Source organism: Capricornis sumatraensis, chromosome 19, assembly GCF_032405125.1.
Source record: "Capricornis sumatraensis isolate serow.1 chromosome 19, serow.2, whole genome shotgun sequence".
Lineage (NCBI taxonomy): Eukaryota > Metazoa > Chordata > Mammalia > Artiodactyla > Bovidae > Capricornis > Capricornis sumatraensis.
This window is the reverse complement of record NC_091087.1, coordinates 25,297,886-25,317,020: the sequence shown is the minus strand read 5'-3', so window position 1 is coordinate 25,317,020 and position 19,135 is coordinate 25,297,886. Positions and strand designations below refer to the sequence as shown.

At 53.0% G+C, this 19,135-nt stretch overlaps 1 protein-coding gene across 1 annotated transcript; it reads right to left on the bottom strand.

Annotated features, from left to right (window-relative positions):
* Positions 1-1,423: 1,423 nt before the first annotated feature.
* On the bottom strand, positions 1,424-18,313 carry ISG20 (interferon stimulated exonuclease gene 20). The gene is made up of 4 exons (XM_068991455.1): positions 18,238-18,313; positions 17,694-17,945; positions 2,761-2,961; positions 1,424-1,560 (listed from the first exon to the last, which is right to left on the bottom strand). The coding sequence occupies exons 2-4, from the start codon at positions 17,919-17,921 to the stop codon at positions 1,474-1,476; spliced, it is 516 nt and encodes a 171-aa protein (XP_068847556.1). The 5' UTR covers positions 17,922-17,945; positions 18,238-18,313; the 3' UTR covers positions 1,424-1,473.
* Positions 18,314-19,135: the final 822 nt, after the last annotated feature.

Below are 19,135 nucleotides of genomic sequence, written 5' to 3'. Positions count from 1 at the left end.
GCCTGAAGCCCTGGAAGGACTCGGGCTGGGAGTCACGGAGCCTGGGGGTCACCTTCCAAGCCAGGCAGCACTACTGCCCCGGCTGCCCTGAGCCTCAACTCAGCAGCTGATGAGGGCATCTAGAGGGTCCCTGGAGCTGCCCTCCATTCATGTTAAAGACCCAGCCCCACAGACTGCCTGCCAGAGGATCCCTCAGGCTGGTTCTACCTGCAAGTCAGTAAAATGGTTCAAGGTCTCCACCTGGTGGCCGCTCACAGCCAGACAAGCAGCTGCACCCAACAGGTTCCAAAGTTCATTAACAATCAGCAGAGGTCCGGACTCCAAAACGTGGGCAACAAGGTAAGGGAGAATCCAGAGAGGTCAAATTGCACTTCCCCCTCACCTTTCCTAGCCAGGCTTTCAGGGGCCAGTGGCACAAACGGGAGGCTGCCATTGTAAAACAGACTGAGTGTAAAGCCCCGGAGTTTGGAGTCGGATGGGCCCGGATTTGAATCCTTGGGTTTAACCTCACCTGGAGCCCCTCATCCCTGCAGTGGGCTATTGAGGACACATCCAACAGGGCTGCGCCCTCTCTCTGCATGAAGGCAGCCAAGGGACTTGGAGAGGGTGAAGTGGGACCAGTGGCCATAGTCCCCCTGGTAGTACACAGCCCTTAGGCCAGTGGCTCATCCTCGGCTGCACAGCACAGTCGCCTGATGTGGGAAGCGCTTCTCAAAGCATGGTCCCTGGATCAGCACAAGACATCAAGGGGGCACTTGTCGGGAATGCAGATTCCTGGGTTTCCCCCGCCCAGCCCTGCTGAATCAGAAACTCTGGGATGGGGCCCAGCAGCCCCCATGTGATGCTCAAGTACCAGGGTGATGAAAAGGCACCTTATGTGACTTGAATGTCTTACGCATCAGGATCACCTCTGGAGGTCAAAATACTAACAGGTACCTACCTCACCCCCACGCCCCACCCCAACCCCCACATCCAGGGATTCTGGTTCAGTGAAGCTGAAGAGGGACCCAGTCAGGGATTAAAATAACAACTCTGCAGATTATTCTACTACACAACGTTGGACCTGGGTGTTATCCTCAGGAAACAGTTCCCCTTTCTGGGCATAAATGCAGCTAGAAAGGCAGGTGGAGGTAATTAATTGTATTAATTGTCACATGGACTTCTTCTCAGACTCGTAGACTCGAGACGTTCAGGAAACTGACACTCCTTAACACAGACACCCCTTAAGTGATGGGAACACTTGAGCCCCCATCCCAGTTCATGCTCGCTGCCCTCTCAAGTGCCAGGTGGGATCCACCAATGCCCGGCTCAGAGAGAAGAAAGAAAAAGAGGAGGACCCAAGGGAGTGGAGAAAATATAGAGCTGTTTTATTGCTAAAAATGTATTTTACAAAAGCAACAGAGGTTTTGTTCCGAAGAGACAAAAGGCCTCTTGTCCTCGGGGAGGGGCTGGACTCCACCAGGCAGGCAGCCCTCACTGCTCTCGAATTCTCCTGGAGATGCGGTAGAGCTCCATGGCTGCCCTGGCGTCCTCCACCGAGCTGTGGCCCAGCACGCTGTCCTGCAGACACAGGACAGAGAGGGGACAGGGGATGAATCCAGGCGCCATGGGACCCGGGCCTTCCCTGCTGACAGCCTGAGTCCAGGGCTGCAGTGGGTCAGGGTGAGTCTCCATAGCCCCTGATACACAGGCTCAGCTGGTGGCTGGAGCAGGCCAGGCTTCAAGCAGTTCTCACAGGAGCCCAGGGCGCGGGGAACATGGACACAGATGTCTCCAGAGTGCTCCTTGCTCAGCACGTTGAGAACAGGGCTCTTCAGTGAGGCCCGGAGCTGACACTCTGTCCTCGGTCCCTGGTGCCGCAAGCCCTGCAGAGGGGCCCAAACTCACGCCCATCCCCTGCCTCCTGCATATTCCTGCTCCCCAGACAAGCTGCCCCCCAGTTCCGCAGACTGGGGCTCAGGCTCTCCCCTCCCCAGGCCCCTCTCTCCTGCCTCCTCCACTAAGACACACCTGCACCCTCCACTCAGACTTGCTGTCCTGCCTGACCCTGTCCTCCATCCCTGCTCAGGACACCTGCCCTCCCCGCTCAGATGTGTTGATGGACAGGTCATGGGCCTCTCTCCCTTCAACCAAGAGTTTCTCAAGGGCCGGCGGGACCTTGCTCACCCAGGTCCTCAGCCTCTGGGCCAGCCTGGCCCCAAGCAGGTGCTTCTTAAACATCCGCTGAGCCCAAGTGGCCGCAGCTCCTAGTGTCCAGCCAGCCTCCCTGGGCCCTTCAGCCCTGGTGAGCTCCCAGCACTCGCCTGCCCCCGCCTGGGGCTCGGAGTTAGGGCCCCGAAAGCAGTATCAGCCGCAGCCTGATGGGCTCTGTGTGTAATCGGTGCGGCTCCCTGGGGACACCCGAGGTCTGCGCTATACACAGTTTCCCGAAACGGGCTGGAGGGTGAAGCCTCAGTTACCCACAGGGAAACTGGCCTACCTGAAAACAAACTAAATCACCTTGATGAGCTGCCTTCCCTTCCCTGGCCCTCGGCCTCACCCTACAGGCTTCCCAGGTCAGCGCTCAGATAGACGCGGTGCCTGCCAGACAAGCAGCCCGCACCTTCTCAGAGCACACAGCCTCTCAGGACTACGTGGGGAAGTTGGGGTGAGCAGAGCATCTCTGGGGCCACATATGTGCTCTGGAGGCACTGGGGGACTTTAGAGTCCTGCAGGGAAGGCCAGCCCCCCACCCCCGCCAGGTAACGGGGTGGCCCTCACCTGGATGCGCCGCCCAAGGAGGCGCTGGCTCAGCACGCGCAGGGAGACCCGCCGGCAGTACTGCAGGCCGGCCTCGCGCCACAGCTGCCGGTCGGCGGCCGTGTCGTAGATGGCGTAGCTGCTCATGTTCTCCTTCAGCGCCTTGAAGTCGTGCTTCAGGTCGTGGCCCACCACCAGCTTGCCCTTCAGCACCTGCAGGATCTGGCGGGGAAGACACAGGCCCCACACGTCACCCAGGGCCCTTCCAGGTGGGTCTGGGACAACGCGGTGCCATCAAGGGGGCTGGCCTGGAGCAGCCCCTCCTGGACTTGCTGTGTGAGCATGAGCAGACCACCATCCCTCTCTGGGCTTGGGACATATCTATCAGGGAGAAAAAGAGGCTGGAGCAGGCCCTTCATCACCTTCAACAGTTTAGTTCCGCCCGAAGGCCTATCCCAGCTTCTCTGGTGGTTGCCTTGGGGGTTTCCCTGCTGGTTCAGGTAAAGAATCTATCTGCCTGCTAATATAGGAGACGGGTTCGATCCCTGGGTTGGGAAGATAGCCTGGAGAAGAGAATGGCAACCCACTCTACTTTTCTTGCCTGGAGAATCTCATGGACAGAGGAGCCTGGAAGGCTACAGTCCGTGGGGTCACAAAGAGTGGAACAAAAGTAAGTGACTAACAGTTTGTCCCATGAGCCAGGCACTCACTGATGTTCATCACATACATTGTGTTATTTAATCCTTTCAACAACCCTCTCGTGGCAGGTGGGATAATAACCTCCCAGAGATGCCCACTTCCTAATCCCCAGGACCTGTAAACATGTTACATGGCAAAGGGAAATTAAAGCTGCAAATGAACTTCAGGTTGCTAATCAGATGACCTTAAAAGAGGGGCAGTTTCTGAGGCTTCTCTGGTAGTCCAGGGGTTAAGAATTCAGCTGCCAAATGCAGGGGACACGGGTTTGATCCCTAGTCCAGGTACTAAGAGAAAGCCCACATGCAGCAACAAAGACCCAGAGCAACCAAAAGTAAAGCTAGGGAGAGTTTTTGGATGATTCAGAGGGGTCCAGCATAATCCCAAGGTCCTTCTATGTGAAGGTCCAAGAGATCTGACTTGAGAACTTGACGGTCTGTCTCTGGCTGTGGAAGTGGAGGAAGAGGCTGAGAGTCAGGAACACAAGAAGCTAGGAGCTGGGAAGGACAAGGAAACGAATCCTTCACCAGGCCTCCTCCGGGGTTTCCCTGGTGGCTCACAGGGTAAAGAATCTACCCACAATGCAGGAGACCCAGGTTCGAGCCCTGGGTCAGCAAGATCCCCTGGAGAAGAGAATGGCTACCCACTCCAGTATCCTTGCCAGAAGTCCATGGACAGAGGAGCCTGGTGGGCTATAGTCTACGTGGTCACAAAGAGTCAGGCGTGACTGAGCACCTAACACACATCGGAGGCTCCAGAAATTAATACAGCCCTGTGGACACTTCAGTCTCAGAGGAATGAGACCCCATTGGGTTTCTGAACCACAGAACCGTAAGATGATAAATCTGCATTATTTTAAACCACCCAGTCTATGGTTTTGTTATAACAGCTGTAGAAAACCAGTACAGCTATGAGGGAGGGCTGTGTTTAACTGAATTTTGCAGTTGAAAACCACTGAACTATCAAGAAGTGGAGTACTTTACTCAAGGTGATTCTGATGATTTTTAAATATTTGCAGATTCCTTGACACTCCTCTCAGAATAGACAGAGCCTAGGACTTCCTTGGTAGTCTAGCCATTAAGGATCCGCCTGCCAATGCAGCAGGCATGGGTTCGATCCCTGGTCTGGGAATATCCCACATGCTGCAGAGCAGCTAAGCCCAGGCGACCCAGCTGCTGAAGCCTGAGTGTAGAGGCCATGCTCTGCAACAAGAGAAGCCTGTGCACCACAACCACAGAGTAGCCCCTGCTCATCGCAACTAGAGAAAGCCCACTCGGAATGCAGGAATGAAGAAGATCCAGCTCGGCCAAAAATAAGTCAAATTTTTAAAAGAAAAGGAAACATGCCATCTGATTCCCCTCACCTTGAATATGAGCCGATCTGTCTGATGTCTCACCGGTCGATGGAGCCAGTGTCCCAGGATCCCTGAGTCACCCTGAAACCACCATGCTGCGGAAACCACCCTGAGTTACGGAGTTGTGCCCAAGGAGCCCCAGCCACACGACAGGTGGGTGAGTGATCCACCCCGTAATTCCAACCCCGGGCCGGCCAGGTGCCTCAGCCGATCAGCTGTCCCTGTCCAAGCCCTGCCCAGATTGCAGATGCGTGGGTGACATAAATACTGACATTGTTTGGAGCACTTGGTTTTGGGGTGACTTGCTAAGCATCATTCGATAACTGGGACAGTCACACAGGTAGTTCGTGGCAGGGTCAGCCCTCAAAGCCAGCGGGCATGGCTCCCGTGCCTGCTGGTCATACCATGTTATATGGAAGAGCCTCCTGCTCCCAGTCTCTGCCAGCACCCTGGGCAAGCTGCAGGGGGCTACCCGGAGAGTGCCCCAGCCTGGTGCCCTGCCCGTGTGCCCAGGCCACCCCTCTTGCTTCTGTTCTCACCTCCTTTCCCACGGTGGCCAAATGGACAGCCTCAGTCACTGGCCACACGGAGGCATCACCTTTCCTTCTCTTGGCTGTCCCTGGGGAGGACTGGGTTGGGGGAGTGCTTGGGGCAAGCTGTCCTAGGTGCTGTCTGGGCAGCAGCTCATAGCCATCTCAGGCCCACCTTGGACAGCTCTTCAGCAGCCTTCGTCTTTTCCTCTGTGCCCAGGAAGGAACCTCTAGGTGGCTAACACCTTCCAGTGTCTTGCTTCTGCTTCTAGCTGCTTCTCCAGACATCAAGTGGGACCTTTGACTTGCTCCCCCTTGTGGCCACTTTGCAGAAGAGAAGCCAAGTCTCTCAGAAGTGACTTCCTGGCAGTCCAGTGAAGAATCCACCTTGCAATGCAGGGGATGTGGGTTCGATCCCTGGTTGGGGAGCTGAGACCTCACACACTATGGAGCAAATAAGCCAGCATGTGTCAGCTAGAGAGACCACCCACTGCAAGGATAGATCCTGGATGATGCAACAAAAATCCTGCATGCTGCAACTAAGACATGATGCAGGCAAATAAGTAAATTTTTTTAAAAGTGAGGGGACCTGTCCACAGTCACAGCACTGGAGACAGGGTGGGTCCATCCCACCATCAGCCCCTCCATTACTGAGGTTTTGTTGGGAATGGTGGCTCAGGCGGTAAAGAGTCTGCCTGCAATGAGGAGACCTGGGTTTGATCCCTGGGTTGGGAAGATCCCCTGGAGAAGGGAATGGCAACCCGTTTCAGTATTCTTGCCTGGGAGAATCCCCTGGATAAAGGAGACAATCCATGGGATCACACAGAGTCGGATACAACTGAGCAACTAACACTTCCTCCAGACAGACCCCTGCCCAACCTAGGGACTGGAGAAAAAGCTCCAAGAATGAAGCTGGGCCACTCCTGAGAGACATCAGTGCTTGTCACACTTGGGCTTAGGGATCAGCTAGTCAACCTTACCAAAATCTGGATTCGACTGGGGGATTCTGACTTTCTAACAGGTGGTGCGGATGCTGGAGGTCTGGGGGCCCCCTGAGCGATGAGGGCACACAACCTCTGAGCAGAGGCTGGAGGAGAACACTTCGTGTGAAGGAAAGGGCTCGGGCAGCACGCAGGGGAAGGCCCAGGGCCAGGGGATGTGGCTGTGCTGGGCAGCTGGGGGTCACATACCTTTCCTTGCTGACATCTTTTATGTTTCTGAACAGTGGGCCTGTTTTCTTGTCTAGGAGATGACTCAGATCTAGTTCACACAAGCCCGGAGGGGGCTGTGACATCCCAGAGTCAACCGCAGTAGCCGATCCCAGGCTAAGAGGGCCAAGTCATCATGGGATGTATTCCCGGGAAATTCATCACTTCCTGAGGGTCCCCACAGGGGGGCGGGCATGGTTACATTCAGGACCATGAAACTCATCATGAAGTGGACAAGAAGTAGAAGGATGAAGAGGCAGGAAAAGGAGGAGACCTGTCTCTTCAGCAGAGAGATGTCAACTCTTCAGGACAAAGATTCTGGGACTTGCTGTGTGGTCTCAGGGAGGTCAAGGACCATCTCTGGGTTTCAGTTTCCCTCTTTGAAAAGGGAGAGCCTGGAGAGGTGAGCCCCACGGACTTTTTGAGGCAAGGCAGAGAGGGAAATCCAGGGTGGTGTGGAGGCGAGCTGGCAGGGCCTCCGGGCTGTGTGAGCTGCTGGCTGCCAACCTGCCCTGAATCAGTATCATGAGGCAAATGTGTCCTATGCACTGGGTGGAGGCTCAGGTTCCTGGAAAGAACTGGAGGGGGTGGGGGAAAGGGACATTCATCTATCCGTTCTCATTGCCTGGCTTTGGGTCAGGTACTTTCCACACCTCATCATGAGGCCTCACAACAAGAGTGTTCTTAATGTCATTTTACAGTGGAGAGGGCTGAGGATCAGAGAGGGTAAGTTAACTGCTGAGATGCCGTGTCCAGACCTCCCTGAACTTGTCACTATCATTACAGTTGTTATTATTACCATCTGTTGAGAATCTAGGGATTGTGTTAGCATTATTCATTTCAGAGTTGAACTTAACAATTTCTGTTTGGGGAATAGAATAGATATATGAATGGCTGGGGCTTCCTAGCCCCAGGTGGCTCAGTGGTAAAGAATCTGCAAGGAGACACAAGAGATGCATGTTCCATCCTTGGGTTTGGAAAGTCCCCTGGATGAGGAAATGGCAACCCATGCCAGTATTCTTGCCTAGAAAATTCCATAGACAGAGGCACCCAGAGGGCTATGGTCTATAACGTTGCAGAGAGTCAGACATGACTGAGTGGCTGAGTGCACACACACACATGTGTATGGCTGAGGCCCTTCACTGCTCACCTGAAACTGTCACAGCATTGTTTGTTAATTGGCTATGGGCATGCTCAGTCATGTCTGACTTTTTACCCTATGGACTGTAGCCTGCCAGGCACTTCAGTCCATGGGATTCTCCAGGCAAGAGTACTAGAGTGCGTTGCCATGCCCTCTTCCAGGAGATCTTCCCTACCCAGGGATCAAACCCGGGTCTCCTGCATTACAGATGGATTCTTCACCAACTGAGCTGCTGGGGAAGTCCCATTAATTGGCTATACCCCAATATAAAATCTGTGGAAAATTCTGAGAGAGATGGGAATACCAGACCACCTGACCTGCCTCTTGAGAAATCTGTATGCAGATCAGGAAGCAACAGTTAGAAGTGGACATGGAACAATGGACTGGTTCCAAATAGGAAAAGGAGTACATCAAGGCTGTATATTGTCACCCTGCTTACTTAACTTATACACAGAGTACATCATGAGAAACACTGGGCTGGATGAACCACAAGCTGGAATCAAGATTAATGGGAGAAATATCAATAACCTCAGATATGCAGATGACACCACTCTTATGATAGAAAGTGAAGAACTAAAAAGCCTCTTGATGAAAGTGAAAGAGGAGAGTGAAAAAGTTGGCTTAAAGCTCAACATTCAGAAAATAAAGATCATGGTATCCGGTCCCATCACTTCATGGCAAATAGATGGGGAAACAGTGGAAACAGTGTCAGACTTTATTTGGGGGGGCTCCAAAATCACTGCAGATGGTGACTGCAGCCATGAAATTAAAAGACGCTTACTCCTTGGAAGGAAAGTTATGACCAACCTAGACAGCATATTCAAAAGCAGAGACATTACTTTGCCAACAAAGGTCCATCCAGTCAAGGCTATGGTTTTTCCAGTAGTCATGTATGGATGTGAGAGCTGGACTATAAAGATAGCTGAGCGCTGAAGAATTGATGCTTTTGAACTGTGGTGTTGGATAAGACTCTTGAGAGCCCCTTGGACTACAAGGAAATCCAACCAGTCCATGCTAAAGGAGATCAATCCTGAGTGTTCATTGGTAGGACTGATGTTGAAGCTGAAACTCCAATACTTTAGCCACCTGCTGCGAAGAGCTACTCATTTGAAAAGACTCTGATGCTGGGAAAGACTGAAGGCAGGAGAAGGGGACAACAGAGGATGGGATGGTTGGATGGCATCACTGACTCAATGGACATGAGTTTGGGTGAACTCCGGGAGTTGGTGATAGACAGGGAGGCCTGGAGTGAAGTGCTGCAGTTCATGGGGTCACAAAGAGATGGACACAACTGAGTGGCTGAACTGAACTGAACAATGCAAAATAAAAACTTTTTAAAAAAAAAACAGTGATGTAATAACCCTAAATAAAATATCATATAACAGAAAAAAATAATTAATTAATAATTTCCACTGCTGAACCCATGACAGCCCTCAGTAAAGATTTCTGATTCCAGAATATGGGTCATATAAGGCGGGGATTGTCATAGCATCTTACCCACAGGGACAGGGAGTGCTGGGTGGTGTGTACCATGCCACTCATTAGGGGAATGACAGGCCCAGGAGCAGGAATCTGCCCGCATCCTCTTTCCACTGTGTTTCCCCTCTAGTCCAAGTATTTCCCAGATGGGCCTGATCAAAAAATCACCGGGGGCCCTTGTTAAAAGACAAGACAAGTAGGGCAGGGCCCTACTCCAGACCGGCTGAAGCATCATCACCAGGAAGGGGCATTAGCAAATGTTCCAGGGTATTCCTCCCATCTGCCGAGTTTGGAAATGCCAGCTCTGATGTCTGTCCAGCCCCTCAGAGCCCGCTGCTCCCATCATGCATCGGTCTTTCCATCTGTCCGTGCATTCATGCCTGGGGCCAGGAGAGGTGATCATAAGGCACTCTGAAGAATGCTGCCCTTGTGGAGGTCCCCTACTCTCATCGTCAGGAGTGGCCCTCGACCCCCTCTTTCCTCCTGTCCCCTGCCAGGCTCTCCGGGTGTCCTGGCCCCTAGCTTGGGTCTGCTTCCCACAAGGCTGCTTAACCCATGGAAAACCTGGATGACAAAGTTGTCCTCCTTCACCTGGCTGAGCCCCAGAAAGACATTCCAGGTGTGGGGACCCCAACAGGGTCCTTGACCCAGGCAAGGGCTATGTCACTGGTATAGCTGAAACAACAGCCACCGTGGCTTCCTTTCTTTCTGTTTCCCACCTAAACTATGATGACTCACAAGGTTCAGTTTCTCTATGTGTGAACTCACAGCATCATTCTCATTCTCCAATCCCAGTCATGGGGTGGATGCTACTCACTGTACCAGGTTAACATTAGAAGAGCATTTATTTACAAAAGTATGTCACGGACTTTCCCTGGTGGTGCAGTAGATAAGAATCTGCCTGCCAATGCAGGGGACACCGGTTCAATCCTTGCTGCAGGAAGATCCTACATGCCGTGGGGCATCTAAGCCCACGCGCCATACTAAGCCCCCACGCCTAGAGCCTGCGCTCCACAAGAGAAGCCACTGCAGCGAGAGGCCCACACACAGCGATGAAGACGCAGCGCAACCAGAAATAAGACAAATAAATAGAAAACTTAGGGGTTTTTTTTAAAGTGAGTTACCAGTTATTGACCATCATCATTAGATTAAAACATGAGTTAAAAGAGTGTTGAGGGGCTTCCCTGTTGGTCCAGTGGTTAAGAATCTGCCTTCTAGTGCAGGGAACGTGGGTTCCATCCCTGGTTGGGCAGCTAAGATTCCACGTGCTGAGGGGCAACCAAGCCTGCAAGCCAGAACCAGAGAGACGTCCATGCACCACAATGAAGAGTCCGTGTGTCTCGACTCAGAGCCAAGGCAGCCAAATAAATAAATATTTAAAAAAAAAAAAAAAGAGCATTGACCTGTCAGGTGAGAGCTCTGAATCTGGGCACTGAGTTGTAGCCCAGCCTGCTGTGTGTCCTTAGCAAGTCACTGCCTCTCTCTGGACTTCGGTCTCCTCACAGGTTCCCTCCTGTGCTGACAGCCTGGCTTATGGGGCTCTCTGCAGACCAGGGTTCTCAAGCTTGGAACTACTAATATTTGGGACCCGATACTTCTTTGTTGTGAGTGTGTGTTCTGTGCGTTGTAGGATGTCTAACACCATCTCTAGCCTCAAGCCATTGGATATCAGTGACAGCCTTCCCCGCCTCACTTACAACAATCAGAAATGCCTCCAGATGTTGCTAAAAATGTCCCCTTGGGGGCAGAATCATGGTGCACTGAGAACCACTGTGTTAGATGACAGTCAGACCTTCAGGTGTCAGAAGATAACAAGGCAATTACCTTGCATTATAAAAGCAGTGTCGGAACTTCCCTGGTGGTTCAGTGGTTAAGAGTCTGCCTTCCAATGCAGGGGACATGGGTTCGATCCCTGGTCAGGGAACTAAGCTCCCAAATGCTGCAAGGCTACCAAGCCCACGTCCCACAACCACTGAGCCCAGACAACCTCCACTACAGACCCCGAATGCTCTAGAGGCTGTGTGCCCCTTCAAAAAAAATACCACATGTGACAGCAAAGATCCTGAGTGCAGCAATGATGACCCAACACAGTCAAGTAAACAAATATTTAAGATAAATAAAAGCAATATAACACCATTACAAAAACTAAAAAAGAGAACAGGGTGCGGGAGGTCCCCTCGAAGCTTCAGTGCCTTGCGGCCACATTGCTCCTGGGTGTCCCAGGTGGGCTAGCGGGCTTAGCAGCTCCTCAGAGCCTGCCTGGCTTCTACGACCTGGTCGATGGCTCACTGCTAGCCTGGTCCACTCGCCATTCCCATGGGAGGAAGAGACAGGTTGGTGAGCCGCCTTTGGAAAATGCCTGCAAGAAACCTCGACTCACCTGAGAGGTGTCACCTGACCTTGTGGGTCTGATAAATGGCTAATAGACTTCTGCCCTTTGGCGAGTCCCCCCATACATCTCGGGTTCTATGAGCCTGGCCTTTGGGATTAAAATACTGAGGATGATGAGTGGGGTCAATGTGTCTCGATGTCTTCGTTCATGAAAACAAACGACGGGGCCTTCTCTGGTGACTCAGTGGCGAAGAATCTGCCTACTAGTGCAGGGGAGACAGGTTTAATCCCTGATCCGGGAAGATCTCACAGGCAGCAGAGCAACTAAGCCCGTACACCACATCTATTGAGACTGTGCGCTGGAGGCCAGGAGCTGCTACTACGGAAGCCGTCTTACCCTAGAGCCCACCCCGTGCACTGCAACTAAAGGGTAACCCCGCTCGCCACAACTGGAGAAAAACCCTTGCAACAGTAAATATCCAGCACAGACAAAAATAAATAAATAAAAAATTTAAATATATATATATATCTTAAAACAAAAAGAAAATGATGGCAGTTGCCTTATCCCTCAGCTTTACTCTCATGCTGCACTGACACTGTGTGTACACCAGGCACAGAGAAGACTCTTGAGAGTCCCCTAGACTGCAAGGAGATCAAACCAGTCAATTCTAAAGGAAATCAACCCTGAATATTCACTGGAAGGACTGATGCTGAAGCTGAAGCTCCAATACTTTGGCCACCTGATGCAAACAGACGACTCATTGGAAAAGACCCTCATGCTGGGAAAAATTGAAGGTAGAAGGAAAAGAGGGCAACAGAGGATGAGATGGTTGGATGCCAACATCGATTCAGTGGACATGAACTTGGGCAAACTCCTGGAGAGTGAGGGACAAGGGAAGCCTGGTGTCCTGCAGTCCATGGGATCACAAAGAGTCGAACACGACTTGATGACTGAAAAACACCACCAGGCTCTTAGCATTCACAGTTAAGTGAATCCACAGGATTCACACACTGATCACAGGATTGGAACATCACAGAGGAGGTCCCGGGGACAGAATTTGAGTCTTTGCTCCTCCCCTTCCTTGGACAGTCTGCTCAGCCCTGTGTCTTAGTTTGCTCATCTATAATATGGAGTGATGAGACTACCTTCCAGGCTGTGGTGGGGAGTAAAGGTAGTGGTGTGTTGAAAGCGCTTAGAACAGGGTCTGGACACCTTGCTGGATAGACCTGCGCTACTTTCTCACATCACCCCTATGTCACAGAGAGGTTTAGCAACAAGCTGGAGGACATGGGGCAATCAGGAGACAGAGCTGGGACTGGACCCACGTCCAGCCAAGTCTGAAGACACTGTGCTTGCTCCCTGCCCCCTGCATGTATTACTGCATCTTGACAGCACAGGCCAACATGAAGGCAGAGGCAGTTCTGGTCCACGCAGCTGCCAGGACTCCTGTGCATGTTAAATCACCTCAGTTGTGTCCAACTCTTTGTGACCCCATGGACTGAAGCCCACCAGGCAAGAATACTGAAGCGGGGTGCTATGCCCTCCTCTGGGGAATCTTCCTCCCAACCCAGCGACTGAACCTGCGTCTCTTAGGTCTCTCTCCTACATTGGCAAGCGAGTTCTTTACCACTAGTGCCACCTGGTAAGCCCCAGGACTCCTGAAAATCAGTTTCAACTCCAGTCCCACAAACATTCTCAGGGCACCTGTTATGTTCAAAGCAGTCTCCAACTTGGGGTAGATAAGATACCCTGCAGGAACTGCAGAGCTAGGCAGACCCATGTAGGGGGTGGGCAAGCTCTAAAGCATGCTGTCTCTGGGACTTCCCTGGCGGTCCAGGGGTCAGGACTCTGCACTTTTACTGCAGGGGCACGGGTTTGATCCCTGGTCGGGGAATTGAGATCCTGCATGCCAAGAGTGCGGGCTATAGCAAGGAGGGTGAGACTCCCACTTGGATAGAGTGGGGGGTGGAGAGGGTGAGGAGAGAGGAAGAGCATCACACAGGACTCCCCTGGCCTGAGCCTGCCAGGACGGCAGTATTTCTAGGGGAAGGATTGGGGAATGGGAGGGGGATGGGATAGGGCTGAAGTACTGGGGGGTGATGGCCAAGCTGAGAGAGATGCCAGAAAAGGTAGGTAGGTGGGGTTTGGGGGACCATGGACGTTGGGTTAGGGGTACTCTAGGCAGCGGGCAGCCTTTGCAGGTATTTGAACCAGGGGGTGGGGATGAGAGTGGGGACTGTGATCTGAGCCAGGCCTGGGGAAGTTCCTCTGACAGCCGGGTAGGAGAGATGAGCAGGGAGCTTACCCTGTGCAGAAAACGAGGACCAGAATCTAAGCCCGTGGTTCTCAGGGGAAGTTGCAGAGGGGACTGGATGTAATATTTGAGTTTCTGCCCTGCCCTCTCCAGGAGCAGAGCACATGGAGTGACAGTCAACCCCGAACCAGGCACTGTGCTTAGAACTACAGACCACATCGCCACACCCAGCGTTCACAGGCCAGGGAGGACACACTAGCTCCTCCTTCACTGGAGAGACAACAGAGGCTCAGAAAGCCTCAACAATAACTTGCCAAACGTCACACCAACCAGTCAGTGACCGAGCAGGAAACGCGAACCCCAAGGTGGGTCCCAAGAGCTGCCCTGCCTTTGATCCCGCCTCCCTCCTGGCATGGCTGTGAGTGTATGTGTGAGTGTGTGTGCTCAGTTGTGTCCAACTCTTTGAGACCCCATGGACTGTAGTCCCCAGGCTCCTCTGTCCTTGGAATTTTCCAGGCAAGAATACTGGAGAGGATAGCCATTTCCTTCTCCAGGGGATCTTCCCGACCCAGGGATTGACCCTCTGTCTGTTGCGTCTCCTGCATTGGTGGGCGGATTCTTTACCACTGGAGACACCTGGGGAGCCCTCTTGAATGGCTATTAAGCGCCTACTCTGGGCAGCACTCTGTGTTACACACTGGAAGGGCCTGGCATCATCTCCAGCTGAAAAACAAACGCATTTCAGCACCAAGTGTGGATGAGGACCGAGCTGTCCTGACTCCCAGGCCGGTGCCTGAGGGCGTCCAGGGAACTGCATTTCTCTGCCACCTCCTCTCCCCTGCACTGGACTCTTCTGCCCCTTCTTCCACCTTGGGGTGGGGAGGGACAGGGAAAGAGGAGAAGAGATGCCATGCTGCCCACCTGACTGCTCAGTGGGGATCTGAGTATGGGCAGCTCCACGCAGGGGCCCTGGGCCTCCCATCGGCGCCAACAGCCCCACCTCTCCTTCGTGTTGGCCTCCCCTTCTTGTTCTCGGTCCTAACAGTTCCTTCTTGCCCATCCTCCGGATGCTGCCAATGACTAAGATCCTTGCAGCTGCTCCTCAGTCTCTCTGACTCTCCTCTCTACTGTCGTCTCCTTCCTCACTCCCATGCAGTCTCCCCAGCACCCCAGTTCAGGTTTTCCTGACAGTGGTTTTGATCCTGCCATGCTCTCGCTCAAGAACCTTCAGCGGCTCCCTATGACACACTGAGTTGCAGGCACTGAATCCTCCCACCCCTTTGGCAAATGGTACCAGCTTCGTGCAGCCTTTCTAGAACCACCCTGATGTACTGTGGGTTCCTCTGGGCTCCGTAGTATCCTGTTAGCAACTCTAGAACGGTGCTGTCCAATAGAAAGAAACATAGCGTGAGCCATGTGTGTAATTTTAAATCATCAGCAGCCATATTTTAAAAGTTAAAAGAAATAGGTTAAATTACTTTCAACATGTTTTATTTAACCTAACATACCAAAATATCATTTTAACATATATTCCATGTTAAACATTATTGAGGCCTTTTATGGTTCTTTTTTTAATTCAGGCCTTTATAATCCAGTGCATATTTTATATTTACATCTCAGTTCAGACCAGCCACTTTCAGCGTGCTCACTAGTCACAGATGATGCTCTCTTGGACACACAGGTCTAGAGGTTTTGAGCTTTTTATATTCTATTTATCTGAACTTGTAAAAGGTACTCAGTGATATGGGTTGAATATGTTGCCCCTCAAATCCACTTGTTGAAAGCCCCAGCCATCTCAAAATGTGACCTTTTTGGAAATGGGTCATGGAAGATGTTATTGTTATTGTGTCATAATGGAGTATGTTGGTTCTGTAACACAGGGGTGCCCAACTACCAGTGTGCTGCCTGTTAGGAACCAGGCCACACAGCAGGAGGTGAAAGGAGGCTCAAGCAAAGCCTCCCCTGTATTTACAGCCGCTCTCCATCACTCACATTACCACCTGAGCTCTGCCTCCTCTCAGATCAGCGGTAGCATTAGATTCTCAGAGGAGTGTAAACCCTGCCGAGCTTGAATCATCCTGAAACCATCCCCCCAGCCCCATGGAAACATTGTCTTCCATGAAACCAGTCCCTGATACCAAAAAGATTGGGGACCACTGCCCTAACAAATATGACCGGTGTCCTTATAAAAGGGAAATCTGGTACAGGGGCATACACTGAGGAAGAATGCCGTGTGAACATGAAGGCGGAGGTCGGGGTGACATTTCTCCAGACCAAGGACCATCAAAGACGGCCAGCAGGATAAGAATCTGCCTGCCAATGCAGGGGATGTGGGTTCAATCCCTGGTCGAGGAAGATTCCACATGCCACAGAGCAGCTAAGCCACAAATATTGAGCCTGCAACTACCACGCCAGCGCGCTGCAGCTACTGAAGCCTGCGTGCCTAGAGCCAGTGCTCCACGCCAGTGAGAAAGAATGGCCTGTGCACCGCAACGAAGACCCAGGGCAGCCCAAAATACATCAACAAATAAACAGATGGCCAGCAAACCAACAGAGGCTAAGAGAGAGACGCAGGTCAGGTTTTCCCTCCTCAGAAGGAGCCTTCTGACACCTTGGCTGGGAACTTCTAGCCTCTAGAACTGTGAGAACAGACATTTCTCTTGTCTAAACCACTTTGTGGTACTTTGTTTCCGCAGCCCTAGCAAACCAACATTTAGTTCAGACACTCTATTTCCTCATCTGTAATATGGGAACAAGGGAAGAATCCTAACAAGTAACAGGTTTATTCTGGTGTGTGTGTGTGTGTGTGTGTGTGTGTGTGTGTGTTTTGGGCATGCCGCCCAGCATGTGGGATCTTTGTTTCTCGACCAGGGATTGAACCTGCACCCCCTACACCAGAAGTGCAGAGTCTTAACCACAAGACCACCGGGGAAGTCCCTAGTTAATGGGTTTTTAATACTTCTATAGGCACTCTTTCCAAGCCCTTTCTCAGTCCTCACAATAATCCTGTGAGATTGCTACTGTTATCACTCCTGTCAGGGAAATGGGATACAGAGAGTTCAAGGAACCTGCACAAGGTCACTTAGCAGGTAAGGGGCAAAGCCAGGATTCAAATCTGGCCCTCTTGGCCCTGACCTAACAGCTCCAGAGGACGCTCCTGGCAGGCTGCTTTATGAGGCGTGAATGAGGAACTCAGGGAGCATCTGGTGAATAGCCAGTGCTCAGGAAACAGTGGCTATTGTTGTGGCCTCATCTCTGGCACAGGGAGCACGCACATGCGCAGTACATGGGACTAAAGTGAACCCTGGGCCTTTGTGTTCTTCCTGAACTTCCCCAAACTGAGCTCACCTTCCCAGAAATGACTAAACCCTGGTGCCGCTTCTAGAGAGGTTGAGTTTCCTTTTCACTGAGTGATTCAGAGAAACAGAAAGTAAACTGGAGGTGTCGCAAGTTGGAAGGCAAGAGGACTGGGAGGCTCTGGCACGCCCCACCCACCTGGAAGGACGGATGGCCTGTGGGGGTCTGGGAGCAAGATCTCCAGGGGGCTCAGGGAGGGGCCCCCTGCCGGTAAGGGCCTCCAAAACCATCCATCCCCACTTCCCCTGCCGGGCTCCCCGGAGGCAGCCGGTGTAGGGGAGAGAATGGGGAATCTAGCCCCCAAATCAGTGTGCAGGGAGCATCAGGCAGGACGGTGTCCCCATCATGAGACCAGCAAGGTGGACCAGATGCCGTGAAGGCTGCTCCTAGAGGCGAGCCTAAGGTTGTCTGATGTCTGATCCTTGGGGATGCGATGGCCACACCAATGGGTTTCTCACACCCTGGTTGGTGCAGGGGTGGTGGGGAGTCGGACATGGCTGGAATTACAGGTCATAGGTCAGCACCCACGGGCAGCACCGGAGGAGCGTGTATATGTGGGGGCGTGTGCGTGTTGGCCCGGCTGGCATCCAGCCCTTCGCTTACCTCCAGCCTGGCCACGGCAAACGGGGTGGCCCCCTCCATGTTCCGAGCTGTGATTCCACTGACCGGGGTCCTGTAGTCGGTGATGTCGCCCTCGGGCCGGATGAACTTGTCGTACAGCACAGAGCCGTGGTAGTCCACAAGGCTGCAGCGAGCCAGGCCGCTCTCCCGGAAGGGCCCCAGCCCCACCATCTCACAATCCATGGCTACCACGTCCACGCTCCTCGCCATATTCCACCAGGGCCCTCAGGTGTGCTGGACGGGGCAGCAGGGGAGCCATCATTCGAAAGGCCGGCCGAGGTCCCAGGCGTCCTCAGCCACCTCTCAGGCAGCCTACACCCTCTGCCCTGCCCTTCGCCACAACCACCTGGCGCAGAGAGAAGCTGGCTCCTTGCCACCCCAGCCAGCCTCTTCACTCGGTGATCCCATGGCCTCTCCCGGGTCCTGCCAGGCAGCCTCGGGATCAAGATGCCCCCCTCCCACCATCACCCCTGACCACCGCCCCGGAGAAACATCTGGAAGCCCCCATCCTGTCCCCCACTCTCACCTGCCTGCCTCTCTGATGCCCCTTTCTCAGCTACTGCAGTTGCTCTTAGCAGTGACTCATCTCTGACTTCAAGCAGGGAATCCTGACCCTGTTTCAGTTTCTGGTTTGCTATCAAGTGAAGTCAGGGGCGGAGGCCGGGCATGTGGGCTGGGCTGCCTCATCTCCCAGGGCTGCCGGCCTGTCGGGAGCTCCGTAGCCTGAGTCAGGACTGACGAAGCTGGCCGCTGGCTCTGTGTCTGGGTGTCCCATCTTTCTTTGCCCCTGCCCCTCCACCTACTCCCTCAAGCCCGCCCCTCCTCGGTGACACGGCTGATGTGAGTGTTGTAGATTGCCACATCTGTCTCTTGTTTCTCACCCTCTGCTCGGAAAAGAAACATCCCCGGGACTGGAGCCTGCGGATGGTCCCACAACTTCCAGAGCCGTCACCAAATCTGATGCTCTGTGAGGTCTTTCACAGGGGCAGGGAGAACTGGTTCTTGGGACGCTGAGGTTACTCACTGGGAAGGGCAGGAGAAGGTTGGGACGCAAGGAGGACTAGCCCCCACCGCTGACCCAGCAGAGGCAAGGAGAAGGTGAGGGAGCCCTAGGGCCTCCACCGGCTCAGGGGTGTCTCAGAAATGGTCATGTCTGCCTTTGAAGGGCTCTGCCTCTGAAGGGCTCTGCCTCCAGCTATGCTGACACTGTTTGAGGACAAGGAGAAGCAGGCCTGGGGGGAGTCCCCACCAGCCTGGCTATATTACCTAGGGATTATAAGCCTGGTGTGCTGCGGTCTATGGGGTTGCAAAGATTCGGACACAACTGAGCAACTGAACTGAACTGAACTGATGCTCTGAGAAATGGAGTATCTCCTGCCATATCCGTAGACAAGGATGTCACCATCATCAGCAGGGTAGCCCTC